The sequence below is a fragment of the Archocentrus centrarchus genome, chromosome 21, assembly GCF_007364275.1.
Source record: "Archocentrus centrarchus isolate MPI-CPG fArcCen1 chromosome 21, fArcCen1, whole genome shotgun sequence".
NCBI lineage: Eukaryota > Metazoa > Chordata > Actinopteri > Cichliformes > Cichlidae > Archocentrus > Archocentrus centrarchus.
In genome coordinates this window covers 10,914,062-10,932,328 of record NC_044366.1, presented here as the reverse complement: position 1 = coordinate 10,932,328, position 18,267 = coordinate 10,914,062, and the positions used below count along the sequence as shown (strand labels likewise).

Here is an 18,267-nt window from a genome sequence, read left to right as displayed (position 1 = left end):
TATATATATATATATATATATATATATATATATATATATATATATTTTTTTTTTTTTTTTTTCTGAGATATGTGTGGTCCACAAACTAACTGTCATTGTGACCGGTGTGTGATCCCTTTTCAAGATTATTTCTTGTTTAACACTGACATCAGATTGATCACGGGGTCAGTATACATGTAGGCATCAGGGCGGAAGGAATTTTCAGTGGTTGTGTTTGTCTGTCTGTATGTCATCATGACAACATGTGATCCTTGAGACATTACTGTACTGGAAACTATTAAAAAAGCATTTTTGAGTGCACTGGTAGAATTTTATATGTCTGTTTGTCTGGATGGCAGTGACATCTTTTTTTTTTGTCAGAATGATTGCATTGCAACATTTCAAGATGCATGACAGTATACAGGTGTGTAGCTGAGATTAAAATCAAGGTTGAACTTGAAAATGAGTACTGAACAACTAATGTTCTCAGTATTCGCAATGTTTTCTGTTCCCATATCCTTTTGAATTGTTAATGTATTTTAACTTCCCATATGAAGTACCTTTATCTTGTGAAGCATATCCCAGCCTTAATGGCAAGCAATATAATTGTGTGGCAGACTGAACAAAGGGGTTGCACATACACAACTTTGCACAAGGACACAATGAATGGCAGGAGAGAGCGAGAGGCTGGGAAGTTTATTTTATGTACTTCAAGTGATGGAGCACCAAATCACGGTTTGATGAGTCTCAAGTTCTGCTGCCTCATTCAGATGGTATGGTCAGAATTTGATGTAAACAACATGAACACATGCATCCATCCTGCCTGATATTGACAGTTCAGGTTGGTGGTCGTGGTGTAAAGGTCTGGGGAATGTTTTCCTGGCACACTTTGGGCACCTTAGTACCAGCTGAGCATCATTTAAATCAGGGATCCTCAAATCCAGGCCTCGAGGGCCGGTGTCCTGCAGGTTTTAGATGTGGCCGCGATCCAACACACCTGAATCAAATAGCTGAATTACCTCCTCAGTATGCAGTCAAGTTCTCCAGAGTCCTGCTGATGACTTCTATATGTGACTCAGGTGTGTTGAAGCAGAGACACATCTAAAACCTGCAGGACACCGGCCCTCGACGCCTGGATTTGAGGATCCCTGATTTAAATACTACAGCCTTCCTGAGTATTGTTGCTGATCATGTCCATTCATGCAGTACCAGGCAAAAGTTTGGACACTCTTATCCTTGGGTGAGTGTGTCCAAACCTTTGACTGGTACTGTATGTGACTGCTGTGTACCCATCTTCCACTGACTGCTTCCAGCAGGATAACACACCATGTCACAAAGCTCAAATCATCTCAAAGTGGATTCTTGAGCATGACAGTGAGTTTGTCCTCCACATTCACCAAATCTCACTCCAACAGAGCATGTTTGGGATGTGGTGGAAGGGGATGTCTGACAGGTCAGTATGGACCAAAATGTCTGAGGAACATTTTCAGCACCTTGTTGAATCTATGGCACGTAAGGTAGCTCTGACAGCAAATGGGAGTTCAACCCAGTACTAGTAAGGTCTACCTAATGACTGGTGGCTGGTGGGTATAATTCTCTATTTTGAATAAAATCCATTATAAAAGGTGTTTGCAAAGCTTGCATGTTTGCAGTGTTCTTTATGTTCTCATAATTTAAGTCTAGTTTGTACCATTCCACTTATGTTCACAATATGTTCACAAACTGGCTGTGCTTTGAAAGGAGAAAGGCATAAAAATGAACAGCCGTACACACTGTTTACTGTTTTGTCAGCTTCTGACACCTCATCCTGCCCTCTGTCCTACACACACACATTCTAAAGGACACAAACATGTTGTCTTGAGTAGCAGATTTAATTTGTCACACCTTTGACTTTAAATTTCACATGCTACAAAAATAGCAATCCATTTGAATTAGAGGCTGTGCTGTTGGCATTAATGGGAGTGTATACGACACTCCACGTTAAGGCAGTGTTGTCTCAGTTTATAGCGCTGTTACTTTAAACAGCCTGAAAATGTCCATAGGGAGGCAGATGCCTTTCTGTCAGGAATTTGCACGTTGCAGGTTTCCTGCAGGTGCTCCAATTCCCAAAAGTCAAAACACGCACTGATTAGATGTGCCATGGCTTAATAGAATGCCATTAGGTGCGAATATCTATTACTATCAGTATGATGCTATACTGTCCACCAGTATACTATATGCTGAACACCACTACCACATCTTGCTGAGCGTGTTTGGATACTTCAGAGTAATCTTACTGTACATTGTCACTTTGCTTATCTCTGTTTGGCTGTCTGGTTGTGGATAGAGCACATTATTTGTGTTTAGGGTTCAACATTAGCAGCATTGGAGAATGGATTACTGCATGTTGTTGAAAGCATCTTCAACACATCATCTTTAACTCGTGTCTATTAATAAAACACCTTAATAGCAGAAGTTGATGTTTTTCACCTATCAGGAAAGCATTGCTTGTCAAAGATCTGAAAAAAATTATCTCTCTAAAAAAAAACACCACAGAGAATGATAATATTCTACTTTTATAAATATAGTGTCTTAATAAGAAGAATGCTAATAATGTAATTATTATGATTATTGTTATGCTGTAGCAAAATAGATCAGTATCTTGTAAGGATAAGGGGCAATTTATGCTTGTATCATTTTAGAAAATGATACAAGCATAAATTCTTTTTTTTTCCCCGCACATTTTCCAAGAGAATGTTGAGTGTTGTATGAGTATTCAAACATTACCTTCTGTGAATTATTTCCCCCACTTATCAGAGAGCAGTGTTTGTGTGTGTATCCTGAAGAGCGTAACTGCATTTAAATGATTTAGCCACACTATCCAGCATTGTTAGTGTACCATTCACAATTGCTCTGACTCTAAGCTTTCTAAGTAGCTCCAGTTTATCATTTTAGACAGGCCTTTATAGAAATATGCTTGCGCTCATGGCCAATGGCTATCTAGAAACTGCTTTCATTTCATTTTTTCCCCTCTTGTGTTTTCACTACTTGATGTTTTTTGTTTTAATGTTCAAAATCTTTCTCTGCAGTAGTTTCATTGCAAAGCTAAACTGACTGTTTTTGTGCTTAATGGGTAAAAGATCTGATTGCTTAGGGATGGTTTGAAAAGTCTTTTAAAATCCACTCAAACTTCAAAGAAGTGTGCTGGTAAAAGGCTTTAAATTGGGCTGGAGTGCAAGAGGACAGGATTTGTAGTATTTATTAGAAACTCTATCATGACATGACGTACGTTTTAGTATTATGCCACTGGAGGTCAGATGGCAAATTGAACAGTCAGACGTGTCCATTCATGAGATCTGTGACTCAGCCATCATAAGACTGGTGACATGAATTATGAGCCGTGACTGTTGTAACTTGAGGAATTTGATAATATACTGTATGTAAGAATATAAAGTCAGTCAGTCAAGCTGTGTAGCAGTCTTAGCACATATTGAATATTTTATTATAACATCCATATAATGCTATCTTATAGAAGCCCTTTATTCCTTTGGTTTGCTGTGGAAAAACATATCAACTACAGAGAGTCAGAGTGTTCTAGTCAAAATCAGAATGAGAAAATATTAATATATTCTCAGTGTTTATGGTGACATTTAAAAAAAACAAATGTATGTAAGCCATGAATCAATTCAACCTTTTCAAATATGCATAAACCAATCAGTAAATATTAAGGAAACAGTCTATCTCACAAGCCAAAATCATGTATTTTTTTTTAAAGCAGATGCAAAAGGGGGATATGGTTCAGCATCAACAATGGAACACCCATCATGTTTTAACAGTTGGGTGTCAGAATGAACAAAGGTGTTCATCCATATCCGCATGCTTGGCAGTGCCGTTGCACAATGCTGCCAAGTCTTATGGGTTTTAATAGAGCATAAGGTTATGACATATTATATAGGGATCATTTAGAGGAAAAATATTCTAAGCAAAATGGATATTATTAAAACAAGCTGGATATTGCAAGCTTAGCAGCATACTCTTTGTGTTGCCTGCAGACCTTTAACTAGAAATTTGCTTGCCAAGTGAAGTTGCCCGTGAAGTGATATTGTACTGGCACTTTTCAATCAACCACCAGCGGTGGTGTAGATTGAACAGATTGCTGGTGAATTGCGGTGTGACTGTAGTGAGTTCACACTCGATAAGGAACGTTTGCAATCAAATCGTGTCAGGAAACAGATGGACTGCTCACCAACTGGGCACACGGGGGGCTAAAGACACCCAGGATCCTCAAAACAAACAGAGGTGCACAAGCGTAGCAGGATTAGCACCACTGCAGTGCAACTCTGTCACCAGGTTGTGTGTGTTTGTGTGATCTGTCCATTTGGCTCGGGTCAAGGAATTCTGATAGTGTTTTCATTTTGCGGTACACAAGGTGTTTACTTTAATTGTAACAATAGCATAGCAATTTGCTTATTCTTTGGGGAATGCAATTCATTAAAGTGCTGAATGGCTCTATTCATTTGGGACCAACAGGATTTATTTTAAACCAAACAAGGAAATAACCTCAAACGCAATACTGCATAAACCTACAATTATAACTATAATGCCATCTGTTCTTTACACAGCAGGTTACGTTGAACTTGTTTCCTTTTTAAAGCAAGACTTTTGAAATAAAATAAATTTGTCATATTTTTTTTCCCTTCCATGGATGAATAGCTTCTTTTAAATGCAAAAAAGACCCCCAAACAACAAAAACATAATCATGTTAATCACTGAAGTCTGTTGATAATTTGGGGGGTGGGGGGGGATCCTGTTTGCATGATGGTGCTCTTACAGTACATTTCTGCACGTAACAGACAGAAGAACCTAAGGTAAACACATACTACACCGGGGAACTGAAGTAATCTCAGTACACTTTGTAGATCAAGACTTTAGACTATTATGTAAAGAAACCCACTAAACAAACAGCTGGCGACACTGGGGGGAAAGAAGTCCCTCTTAGCCAGTTGTCAGCCGCTATAAGCTTTATTAGCATCAAATAAATCGGAAGCCTGATCTTAAAAATAGAGAGGCTGCCTGCTTTCTCAAACCAAACTGGAAGCAGGTTTTACAGGAGAGGTGCCTGATAACTGAAGGCTCTACTTCCCATTGTACTTTAAAAAATTGGGAACCTAAAGTAAATCTGCACTCTGACAGAGATTTACTCCATTCAGATAATAAGGTACTATAAGGTCTGTAAGGTACATGTACAGTGGAGCTTGGTCATTTTTGTATGTAAGCAGAAGAATTTATACCAATGACCCTGTATCTCTGCACGTCTATTCTGTACCACATTAAAATCACCTAGTAAGGAAGGCAATCATAGAAATTACATACTCCCATTTCAAGCCTTAGCCACATGTCTTCAGATATCATCATCCTGCCACAGCAGACAAGTAGTTGTGCTAAATATACTGTCAATGTTCCTATAGTAATATATATATATATATATATATATATATATATATATATATATATATATATATATATATATATATATATATATATATATATATATGTTTCTTCTGTTTCTAAGTACAATAATCTTGAGTGACAGCCAATTTGTTTTATTTGATTTTTTTATTTTTTATTTTAAGGACAAACTAATAAAAAATAATCTGTTTAGCATCTTTTCATTCATCCATTCTCTTCCACTTATCCTGTTCAGGCGAGAGGCAGGGTACACAGAGAGACAGACAACCATTCACACTCACATTCACACCTATGGGCAATTTAGAATCACCAGTTAACCTAATCCCACTAACTGCATGTCTTTGGACTGCGAGAGGAAACCCACGCAAACACGGGGAGAACATGCAAACTCCACACAGTTTAACTTAAATCTAAGCGACACCCAAAATGATAATATTAATGTAATTAGTGGCTTTACTGGGACACAATGTCAGTGACTCATCATGACCTAAATTATGTTTCTATTTTCATTTTGAATTGCAAGATGATGAAATACTAAGATATGTAATTGGTTTTATCTTCCGAACACCACTGCAGCTTTAATATTGTATTCTTTGAACTGCATGGAATGCCTGCATGGTGGGCTGATCAAACTCAACATTTGTTTAGTACTGACAAGTACATGAAGAGGTGATAACAGAGGGGACTGCTGATTTTATTTATCTATTTATTTATGAACAACACAAATACTGATGCATCACTGAAAGCAGGATATTTGCAGGTGTTATATTATCATATGATACACAGCAGACAATCTGTCATAAGGAAGACTTCTGAGTAGTTGGACAGCTTGACAGGTTGTATCTGTTGCTTGCCCAGATATTGAAAGTGGCTTTTCCAGCCACTATATTACTACCACTATACTGCTTTCCACATCATGCCATTATTACTCTTATTATAAATAAAATTTTAAAGGAAAAGAATCACTGTGGAAATACTTGCACTCAATCCACTGTATATATCTTAATTAATTTACTAATACCCACTGATAAATACTGATGGCATAATGTTTCTGGTTAAAAATTATTATCTTTTGTTTCTTAGAATCATTTTGGTGCCATAATCTCTTTTAAAAGAAGCCTGAATAGAAGTTGGCAACCTATAAAACATGTTGTGTTCTATGGATTGTAAGTAAGCATGCTGCAACAAAGGATAATTAACTAAATTGTTGTAGTACAGTTAGAAAAGCTTGCCAACAGGCAAAATTTATCAAAATTATTACATTGTATAAAACAAAAAGAGAGGCTGAGGGAAGGTAAGCACTCCAAGTGCACAATTATAGCATTTAATCGCAAAGTAACAGCTGAACAGAACATTACTGATTAATGATATAACAATGTGTCTGTGCTGCTTTGTCTGCCCATTTCTCCATTGTTGTCTACCCTTTGAATCAAAGACTGTGCACTTTTGATCATTAATAATAAACAGCAGCCACTAAGTGCTGGTGAGAAATCATGGTTGTAAAATAATGAGAGGGAATAAATGTGCATTACCAGAAAACATTCAAGAGATTTTTAAATGACAGATCTTTCTGTGTTCCCTGCTCAGTGGGAGAACACTGCAATGCTGCAGCAGTTTTTATTCTTCCTACTCCTCATGGTAGCACACAGTGCAAGAATTTGTTATACCCAACTATGGTGCATTTACATATAAATGAGCTACAATAGGTTATAAATGTAGACATTATGCTTTAGCTGAATAGACCACTAATTTTGGTTGTAATGTCAGTTTTGTCTAAATAGTAAGGTAAAGCAATTTTAGTTAAGTCTAACCTTCACAGAAAGTGTCTGTGTTATGTCACTACAGCAAGTATGCACCGTATCCCTAAATTAAATAGAAAAATTAAGCCGTAATACATTTGCAAACACCACCAATTATGCAATAATGTTTTTTTTTGGGGGGGAAACACAACAAAAGGAACAAATAAGTGTTTTCCATTTGGTCCTGATTTTTTTTTTCTTTTTACTGTGTGGATTTTCATTTGCTGTGTTTCTTCACAACAACACAACAAACATAGGCCAGAATCGCAAAAAGATGACCCACTGAGTAAATTGGTTTACATCCAACCTCGCAGCAGTTTGTGGTATGTAATGTAAAAGCCTGCCATTTGACTTGCAGTATTTTGTGGAGGAATCACTCGGAAGAGAAAAAATGTTGAGAAACTTGTTACCAAATATATATTTTTCTCATTGACAATGTAGCATTATACAAATACATCACATAGTAGCATTTGATAGCTATACAACAAGACACAAATACTACTCCCTGTTGATTCATTATGCACTATTCTTGTGTGATGGAAGGTTTAACAGCTGGCTACATCACCTTAGTCTCTCTTTAGTGAATGTACTGTGTTTCTGCAGATAACTGTGGTTTAGGCTTAAATGTGGGGGGAGAATAATGAAACTTTAAGCCAGTTTCTAAAGCAATCCAGTGCCTTGTGGAGTCAGCAGTGGAAGTGGAGGCAATGATTCCCACAAGAAACTGAAACAGTGATCTTATTAGCTAAGGCCCCAAAACAAGTCTGTTGAGATGCTGGATTTAAGAGAGCAGTGAGAAGTAGACTTTGCAATGTGCCTGTAAGTGGTCTCGGACTTGTAATGATACCAATTAACAATTTACACTCAGTTAGTAGGTACACATGTAATTTAGTTTGCTCATCTGCTGACTTAGTAAATGTAGGAATATAAATACATTCTTTTCCAATGTAATGAACAGTTTTTAATTACTGTTACTGTTGTTTATGTTAAACAATGCACCTAATTATGCATTCATCACCCAAGTCTCTGTTCTACTGTGGGGAAAAAAGTTGGCTTCATGTTCTGTTTGCAAAGCATATTTCACCCACCCAGTTCAGTAATTTTGCATTGTTTGTCCGTCTTCCGCTAGGTCGTAGCAAAAAAAAGGAGAACTGCTTGAATAAGGAAGTGTACCCACTGGAGGAGACAGAGACGTGTCCTTGTGATGAGTTTTTGTCCCAGCCCTATGGAAACTGGTCTGCTTGCATACTCCCTGATCCTTCGGTCCTGGGATCAACGCAGGGCTGGATGAGCCATCGGGAGGTGAAGGAGTGTGGCCAAGGTCTGCGCTACAGGGCTGTTTCCTGCATTAACCAGCAGGGGAACCTGGTTAACCCTGCACTCTGTACAGACTCAGGTAGGACTAATTGAGACTGATTTTGATGACTATATATAAACATACAAAATAGTATTATTATTATTATAGTTTACTGAATGTATATGTAACTTATTTCACTTTATGGTATTTTTTTATTTTGCTATTTATGTATTTTAATTAATTGAGTAAATGTGACATGGCCTTACTGTGCCAACAATGATTTACTATAGCTTGTGTCATACCATGTATCTTATTCACACTATTTTGCATGGATGGCTGTAATTTAACAGCAAATTTGAGAATGATCGAACTACTGCATGATGAAAGTATAAAGAAAAATTTAACCTTCAATATGAAATAAAACTGTGTCACTTGCAAAATCTTAATTGTAGATCTTTGTCCTACCTATTTATTTCCTTGTGTTGTGAAGCATTGCTGTGTAGATCCAGCTAAGGACCAAAATGAGAGAGCAAAAAGCATTTTAACAAACTGTAAAAAGCTGATGTAGCACAGGAATTAAACGCTCATTAGTCAGATTATTAGCTCTTGGTGTCACAGTGAGTAAGTCCAAGGGCTGGGTTAGCACTCGCCAGTAGCATGACTGTCTGACATAATTAACGTGAGCCTTACTGCAGCAGCAGACCAAGCCTGAATCAGCCCTGCCCATTCTGTCTGCCAATTTTCAATTTCAGGCTACACTGTGGAGGTTTGCCACATCCCTTGCCCCATAGACTGTAAGCTCAGTGATTGGTCAGCTTGGTCAGCCTGCAGTGCATCCTGCGGCAGCGGGTTAAAGATCAGGTCCAAGTGGCTGAGAGAGAAAGCTTTCAATGGAGGACGCCCATGTCCCAAACTGGATTTAAAGAATCAGGTAAGGCTAGCACCAGTGCATTCATACACAGTATATGAATGAATATTCAATACACAAGGGGGAGAAAAACAAATATTGGAAGGTTTTTGTTATCAGCCTGTCTCATACATGTTTCCTTCCAAGCCATTTGGAGTCACTTTTGACTGTATTTATTAATTCACAGTTATGGACAGTAAACTATTAAATTAATTTTTTATATGGAGACACAGTGAAAACACACAAAGACGACCTTGTCAGCTATTTTTGTTGCTAATTTAAGTTCCTTTTTCTCAGAATCAATAATGTTCAGGGATACAGTAACTGCCACAGTACACGTAACACAGAATGATGCTATATGTGGAAAAAAAAAACAGTTGGCTTAATGCTAACAGTGTTCTCATTATTTTACACAGGCACACACTATATTATATAAGAAACAGTACAGAGCATGTGGCAGTTTGCATGTGAATTTTTTACACATCTCATTTTTAGGATAGTTTTGTCAAATTCTGCTCACGTTTCAATGACAAGGTTTATTACCCTTTAGGCAGAGGGACTCCTGGGTGATCAGTTCATTGTCTGGTGTTTTGAGTCACCAAATCAATGGCCTTGCAAGACATGCCCTTTCCTTGACATAAAAATGGAAGAAAATTAAGTAACAAAAAAAAAGAGAATAGTGAGTGGGGGGGGGGAAGTGGACAGATGGGAGCCTTTGATATTCCATAGTCAGGTTTTCTGCGCAGCTCTGAATATTTTGTGACAGCACGTCTCTAGAGGGGTCACGGTTTAAAGAGGGGAAGTGTTTTATGAATGCTGCCTGTATGCTTGAATGGGCTTGAAAGGACTCTTTAGTTTGTAGAGGTCAGTATGTAGATGAGGCATGGCTCTGTGAAAAATATTCTAATGCGTTCTAGTGGAGATTTGTGTACAGATGGTTAAGTGCCCACTAACAAGGTCTATATGGCCCCTGTTGCAATGCCCTGTAATAACCCTCAACACTTAAATTGGAGCTCACCGTTGCCCATGTCCTCGAGGATTTATCCGGATTGTGGAGTGGGGCTCATTGTTAACATTGCTAAATTGGCCATTTAAAGTGAAGTACATCTGTCCAAAGTGTGGGTGGAGAGATACTATAACCTTTGTGCTAGTTCTGTAGGCATAGAGCTGTATGGGTGCTTCCTCGTGTTATGTCGAACAAGGAAATTTCTAAATGCTCTCAGTAAGATGTCAAAGACAGATTTATCCTCTGGTTTATCCTTTCTTTATCCTAAAGTCAGTATACTTCATTGCTTAACCTCCATTCTTAGATTTAGCCCTTACATTTCTGTGTGTTAGGATATGACATGACAACAAATTTTCTCATTCCTAACTGGTCCCTCTTCTTTCACAAACACTTGCTCTCCTATCACTGACTCTGAACTGTGAACCACTATAGCCAGAGTCTAGCCTCACTCCCACCAGCAGATGTTTCCCCTTGAGCCACAGCCAGAAGTGATTGGCTTGACAGATATAAAATTTACAGCGCTCCACAAATCATCCTCTCGTCACATGGCTGAGTAAATATGAAAGATAGGGGGAGAGATAGCAATAGGAAGAGGCAGAGAGAGGAGGAAAGCGAGAAAGAGAGAGCTGCCATGGAAATAATTTGCAAACATGGCCAGAATGTCCAAAAGGGTGTGTAGGAGCTCTGTAAAGTAAACTCACTAAGTGTGCTGTTAATGAGGAAGTCCATATTTGGCCAAATTTTTGATTTTCTCCATGTGTTTAAGCAGTGTGGATGTAGCTGTAATACTGACTGTATATAAGTGATAGCAAAACTATGTATTTGTGTCAGCCCCCTCTAGTCCATGTTACAAACATAATCATGTCCAAATATCTATCTTTCTATCATTAGCATATACTAATTTTTTTCAGTTATACATAGGATACATAAAAGAGTGTCTGAGTGAATCCCTTTAAAACTCATCATTTGAAATAATTTAAGGTAGTCCTCATCCTGCTTATTTCCATACCAGCCGATAATAAAGACCGATAATAAATAGCTTTCCCATTGCAGCCCTGCCTCTGTTGTTTAAAATGAATCACACTGTTTTAAACAATAAAATATAATAATGTCAGATTTGCTTGTTCAACAATGTAAACTAAGTGCCCATTTCATTATTGTGTGTATGGCTGCTGATAAACAGTGTAAGCTTAGGCTTATTTTGCACTGTAATACATTATACTTGTGTGTGTGTGTGTGTATATATATATATATATATATATATATATATATATATATATATATATATATGTGTGTGTGTGTGTGTGTGAATATATATACATGTGTGTGTGTGACATTATAACTTTTAGCCAGCATGCAGCATATTATATAATTGGCCTTGTAAACCTACAGTCTTTTTTATTAAATAATGAAATATTTCAATCTACAGTATTTACTTGACATCCACTATGTGTATGCCACTTCTCTCAGAGAATGTGAATTTACAAATAAAAAAACGGACAGGATTTTTAACCATCGCATCAGTGAACATGCGACTGCTGTCAAGGGCACCTGGTCATAGACTGAACTGGAGATGCTGCTTTCAACATGTGGCTGCTTCTCTCATTTTCTCTAAAAAAGTTCCATCTTTAACCCTCTACATAATATCAACTGTGAAGATAGGAGAAACATATTTTTGGTGGATTTTGAAGTTACTCACATATAATGTTTATTGTTTCTTTGTGATATTAATGGTGCCCCCAAAACTTCCAAATTCTGGCAAAGTAATGAATCTCTTCACACTGATATAACAGTACCACTATTTGTAGCGCACTGCTAAACACAAGATGCCCTGAGAGATAGTCACTGAGAGCTCACAGATGTCAAAGCTGAGCTCCCAGGGAAACACACAAAATGGATCTATAATTACTGGAGATATTTGAATTTCATCAAAACTCAACAAGTGTTTGCCACTAAATTTTGAGATTTTAAGTACTATATTCATTTTCCATAGCACAACAGAACTGACTCTGTACCAGTCACATAGTTGTTTCTTAAGGCCTTGGGGCCTACACTTTATCCGTGTGTGGTAGGTGGTTTGCCCATGTGTGCAGTTACCAGACTGGTTTCTTTATTTGTATGAACAATAAGCAATGGCAAAATCGACACAGTTGTCTTCCCTACTGTGCAGATTATGGATTCTGACACAGGACAACAAAAGTCCTCATGTTGGTAAATATGTTACATTACATTGACTAGAAGGGCACGCAGTAGAGCACATACCTCTCCCACTGCAAATTGTTTACGTGTTGATACTACACTGCAATAGATACCACCCAGTGTTGTCGTACTCATAAATTTCTAGATCACAAAGACTAGAAATACATTTTACTGGCTTTTAAAAACTGTAAAATAGGATTTATGTTATGATCCTGGGTCTGTTAATCCAGCGTTTTGGTTTTGAGCCTTGACTCCTATTTATGTTAAGTCATTGTTTAATTTCCAGTTTATTGCACTTCAGCAAATTTGAGTTTTGCTCACCTTTATTGCTTCATTCTCTGGTTTTGCAGTGTTATGGGTAATGTTCTTAGTTATAGTTCATTTGTATCCTCAGGCCTGTTTAGTGTAGTTATCTCAGTTTTGTTCCTTGTTTAGTTATGTTTGATTCCCTCATGTGTCAAGTGTATGTTTGCATGTTTGCCTTTTCCTGTTTTATTTTGATAGTGTCTTTGGTGCTTGTGCTTTGGGTTTAATTTTGCTTCCTGTGTGTCCTGCCCAGCTGTTAACCAATTATCTCATTCCCTGGTATGTATAGATTGTCTGTGTTTTCCCCTTGTTCCTCATTGTGTCCTCGTCATTTCTTTCCTCCGTGTGCGTCGGGAGTTTCAGTGTCAAGTGTCAAGTTTCCAAGTCTCTAAATGTCATAGTTTGTAGTTTCGAGTTTAGTCAGCAAATAAAGCTGTTGTTTAAGTTCTACATCCTGTCTCCTGAGTCCTGCACTGGGGTCCAATGCTGCCAGCCAGTGTTACATTACAGTTTGATATTTTTATTTAAAAAACAAGATACACATGAACAGATAATGGCATATATAGTCTGGATATATATTATGTTTATGTAACCTAATGGCGAGATTTCCTGGGGTATTAGCAAGAGTTCAAGAATGGTCAGTGGTTCGATCTTTGGCTCCTGTCTGCAGTCTGCACTGATGCATCAATCTGTTTGTGTGATTGTGTGTGTGCTAGAGAGAAAGCTTTGTATGTATATAACAGGTGCTGTGTGAATCTCGATGTGAATAGGGGAAGATGGCTTGTTGTGTAAATCACTCCCAGCTCCACATCCTGAGTACATCTCATAGTTAAATACAGATGTTGTCTTTTGACAGTGATGTTAAATGACAGTTGTTATAAGGTCCAAATAGGAATTCCCTTAATTGGTTTCAAAAGGTGTGCCCTGTTCAAACAAGGTGAGACGGGGTACTAATTTGCATGTGTATATACACAAGTATATGCAGATGTAAACTATTAAGTATTGCACATGACCAGCCCCAAACCAGTTCATTAGGCCTCCATATCTCTGTTGCCCTCAGGCCACCTATGCACATATTACAAGGATGAAGGTTGTTTTTCTGCTCTGTTGGTGATTTGGTATCATTCCCAAGTCCCATAAATGATTTTACACACTAAACCCTATATGTTACAATAATCAACAATTATTTCCTCGGCTCTGTGTTTTGTTTTGACAAAAGCAATGAAAGCATTTTGTGCTTTCTGGGCCATTGCATGATTTGATCTCTTGGTCAACAACTGGGTGTTTATGTATTTGTCAGTAAGCTACTGACTGGGGCTGCTGATCCTACTGGGTATGGTGTCTGCTTTAGAGAAAAGAAAATCCAAATAGTGAGATACAGTTCGTAATAGGCCTTCATTTGCAGACAGTTTGTCTGCAAACTTAGCCACAGATCTGCTGGTGAGCGATGTCATGGTGTCCGTTGGTGTGGCTGCCAAGCTAAGCTTTAATGGTTCTGCTGTTTATGATCCCCAAGCTCAGTCACTTCCTCAGGAACACATGTAAATGTTTCATGCTATTAGTTACAACAGGATTAAATTTCTACTAGTTTTTTTCAGCACTGTTAGTTTTTTTTTTCATGTGCTGATATTTCCTCCAAAGTTTTTGATATTTATTTGGGGTTTCCTCTTGGCTTAGCTTTGCTTAATAAGATTCCTTTGATATATTTGGTATAATTGGCTTCAAGCTTTTTAGGTCAACAGATTTTCTCTACAGATTTTATATCTGTATTTTAGAGTCACAATAACTCTGTTCACTTAGTTAATGTTTAAAAGGTGTTTCTGTTGTTCATGCAGTATACAATTAGACCTAAACAAAGCTCCTGTTAAACGTGTCAGGATTAGCTGATCACACTTCATGAAATTGTGCCCATTATTAACATCTCCATACCAAAACTTTTGATGCTGTGAACAAGTTAAAAAAACAAATTAGTCTGCAAATGTTTTCTGTGGAACTGGAGTTCTGGAAGTGTTGCCTACCTTAGACCCTGCATGATGTGCTCAATTATCAGTTGCTGTTTTCCCACCAACTGCACATCAAAGTAAATGAAATGGTCATCATCCTATTTATCAAATCCTACATTCTTTCCAAGATACATCATTGTCTGCCAAATCTAGCTAAATAATTTGATAAAATATTCTATTTATTTGACTTGTGAAACTCTTGGGTGGCTTTTACAGTACGCTTTGGGTCATTATTCATTTGCATTCTGAAGCACCCCCTGATCAGTTTTGCTGCATTTGGCTGAATCTGAAAGTATGTACTTTTAACGATTCATTCTGCTATGTCTATCTACAGTCACATCATCAATAAACATTCTTGGCCCAGTTCGACTGACAGCCACACATACCAATGCCATAACATTGCCACCACCATGTTTGACAGATGGGGTGCTATACTTCAGATCATGAGCTGTTCTTTTTCTTGTACATATTTTTCTATTTCCATCATCATTCTGGTACAAGTTAATCTTGGTTTCATCTGTCCAACGGTTTTTGTTTTGTGTTGTTTTGTTTTTTTGTAAAAAGGGTTTTTTTTAACCAATGAAAAAATTCTGTGATCGTGCACTCTAGTATTCTGTGGTTTTTCAGGCCTTTTGAGTTTGCTGAGCTGGCCGGTGTATTCCTTGTTTTTAAGAACGCACCAGAATTGTAATTGGAATAATTATTTCATAGTCAAAAGACTTATGGACCTATTTGTAGGATTCTTTCCTTAGAATAAAACCCACCAGGTGGTCTTCAGCTATAGATATTCATATTGTACAACTGAATACAATTAATACAATTTAAAGTTTTAAAATGTTAAATATATTTATTTATTAATAAATAATAATTTTATAATAATAATTAATCTATACTGATTTGTGGAGCGAGCATAACCCATGGGCCTGACTCCACTGACAGGCGGTTGCTTTCATATATCCCAGAGATGAGAGAGCCACATCATGTTCATATGACATTGGGAGTGTACAACTCTGCGAGCAGTGTTGGAAATGCATCTTCCACAAGCAGCCAAAACTTGCCCATAATGCCTTTAGCCATTTTAGCTGGGTTTGTCAGCTCAGATTCAGTCATCTCAGAATGTCACTTTTTTTTCCCGAGAAATTTTCAAGCCAGAAAGCCTTTCATGTTACTGCGACAGCCAGCAGCTGTGAGTCATCATGTCATTTGCTTCAGGATAACCGCATAATAAAAAATGTTTTAAATTTTTTTGCTTTTCTCTACCTTGACATGCAGGAAATGTTATATAAACTGTAGTTTAACATATTTTGGTTTTAGTTTACAAAAGAAGTCCATCTTCATTTGAAGCAAGCAAGGTTATGCAAGGAATATAACGAGCAAAATTGTTTACATAGTATGTAAGATGCAGTGGTGCAATGTACTGAGCAGGATGCAAACTGAAGCCAAAAGCAAAAAGCTGATATTTAATTATGTTTTTTGTGCAAACTGTGTGCATATGGTCTTCTGGTGGATGGGATTTTGAGCAGAAAGGGTATACCTGTTTTCTATCTTTTCTTGATTTTTGCATAATGTAGCTTTGATGTAATTGTTACCACTGCGTAATGTTATGAAACATATCATAAATCAGCACTGATACAATAAATCTTGCAGCGACCTTGGCCTGTGTTCAAGAAACACAAGTGGACTGTGGCACTGCCCTAGAGTACATGGGGATAAGATGGTGACAATATAGGCGTTATATGCAACATCCTCTACCTACTGTGTGGACCCATAAGTACTTTTGAGAGCTCTTGGTATGCTGGATTGTGTGACTTACCATAACAGAGGTACCTCCATCCTGCTGTTTTAAAAACTCTTCAATAATGACTATTCTCAGTGGAGCAAAATAACACCTGAAGTAGACAATTACAGTATTCAGAAATATAAGCTGCTTTGCTTACCTTATTCAAGTGCAAATTTGAGATTTGGCAATGCAACATTGGCTATGCTTACCATAAAACAACTTGATTGTTCATACTTTCAGGCGTTTTACTTCTCAGGCTCTGTAAAACAATGATAGCTGCTGCTTTGATGTTGGTAGCTGTTCTGCATTGTCACAAACGTTCTTAGAGACTCCCTTCATCTCCGTGACAGGTGTTATGTTATAGTTATGATTGTGTCATGTTGGCAATTTCCATACCTCTTCACATAAAGTGTTAAAAGTGTTTGTTATTTTGGAGAATAATCTATGCATTTATCCTTGCCAGTGTAATTGTGTTAGCTCATCTTACTTTAGCTTGACGCTGCATGGATTTTAATTGTTCATTCGCTACTGTAAACTTCCACAGTTTATCAGAATTTTCAATTCACAGTAAATACAGTAAATATGGTACAGAGTAAATTCTTCTGTTTAGAATAATATTTACCCAAAATGCTTCTGTTGCACCAACAGATTTTATATAGAACATGGTGTAGCTGCTGACAACACCCACAGCAGTCTCATTTTGAAACCCTGAGCTTAGCATTTAGGTCATTGTCATTTTTTTGAAACCAGATATGATGAACTGAGAGACACGGCATGCTCACACACTGTAGTGACTTGTCAGTCACAAGTTATCCTGCCCTAAAGCATACCTCACTTTATTGTCCTTTTGACTTTACAAAATGAAATTTTGTTTCAAATTTTGTTCAATACATGATGTATTGAACAAAATTTGAAACTAGTGGTTGAGACCATAAACTAATCAGGAAAGATTATAAAGTAATAAAGGGAATGTAAAAGGAAACCAAAATTATTTTCCCATGGTACACTATTCAGTGTGACTTCTTCTAATGCTAAAAACTACATCCATATTCATATATAATGTGTAGGTGCACCTCATTCTCTTGAAATTATTTGTGTCTACAGATAAGTCAAATATCTAGCCTCCATCTACACACTGCCCATCTGTTGATAATCAAAGCCCATAGCAACTCAAGGGAATTTCTGAATCCCAAATTGCAGGACAAATGTTACATATCTTGTATTTACCTGACTGCAGCCAGATGGTTGACTCATCATCTGATTCATTAGAATGAAAGGCTTTTGTAGCCAAATTCTGGCGCAGCTTACAGTGATCTTTGAAGTGTTATTCTCCCCTTGTAGGCCAGGCCTATAAGTGAGGTGTCTCAATACATTACCACTCCAGCATAGTTGTTAAGATCGTTTGAAGTGCTGCCATTATACTCACACAGGCTACATTTTGAAGCCTTTCTGAAATTTCTATACACCCACACAGAATGCCAATTCCAGAAAAGTTGGGACGCTGTGTACCAACAGAATACAGTACCAACAGAATACAATGATT

The 18,267-nt window shown here is 37.5% G+C and overlaps 1 protein-coding gene across 1 annotated transcript in view; it reads left to right on the top strand.

The window, feature by feature from the left end:
- The window catches only part of thsd7ba (thrombospondin, type I, domain containing 7Ba), a 115,587-nt gene that overhangs the window by 62,113 nt on the left and 35,207 nt on the right, over positions 1 to 18,267 (top strand). Inside the window, exons 12-13 of the mRNA XM_030758123.1 lie at positions 8,356 to 8,622; positions 9,276 to 9,454. Of these exons, the coding sequence (XP_030613983.1) occupies positions 8,356 to 8,622; positions 9,276 to 9,454 (446 nt within the window). The remainder of the gene's footprint in view (positions 1 to 8,355; positions 8,623 to 9,275; positions 9,455 to 18,267) is intronic.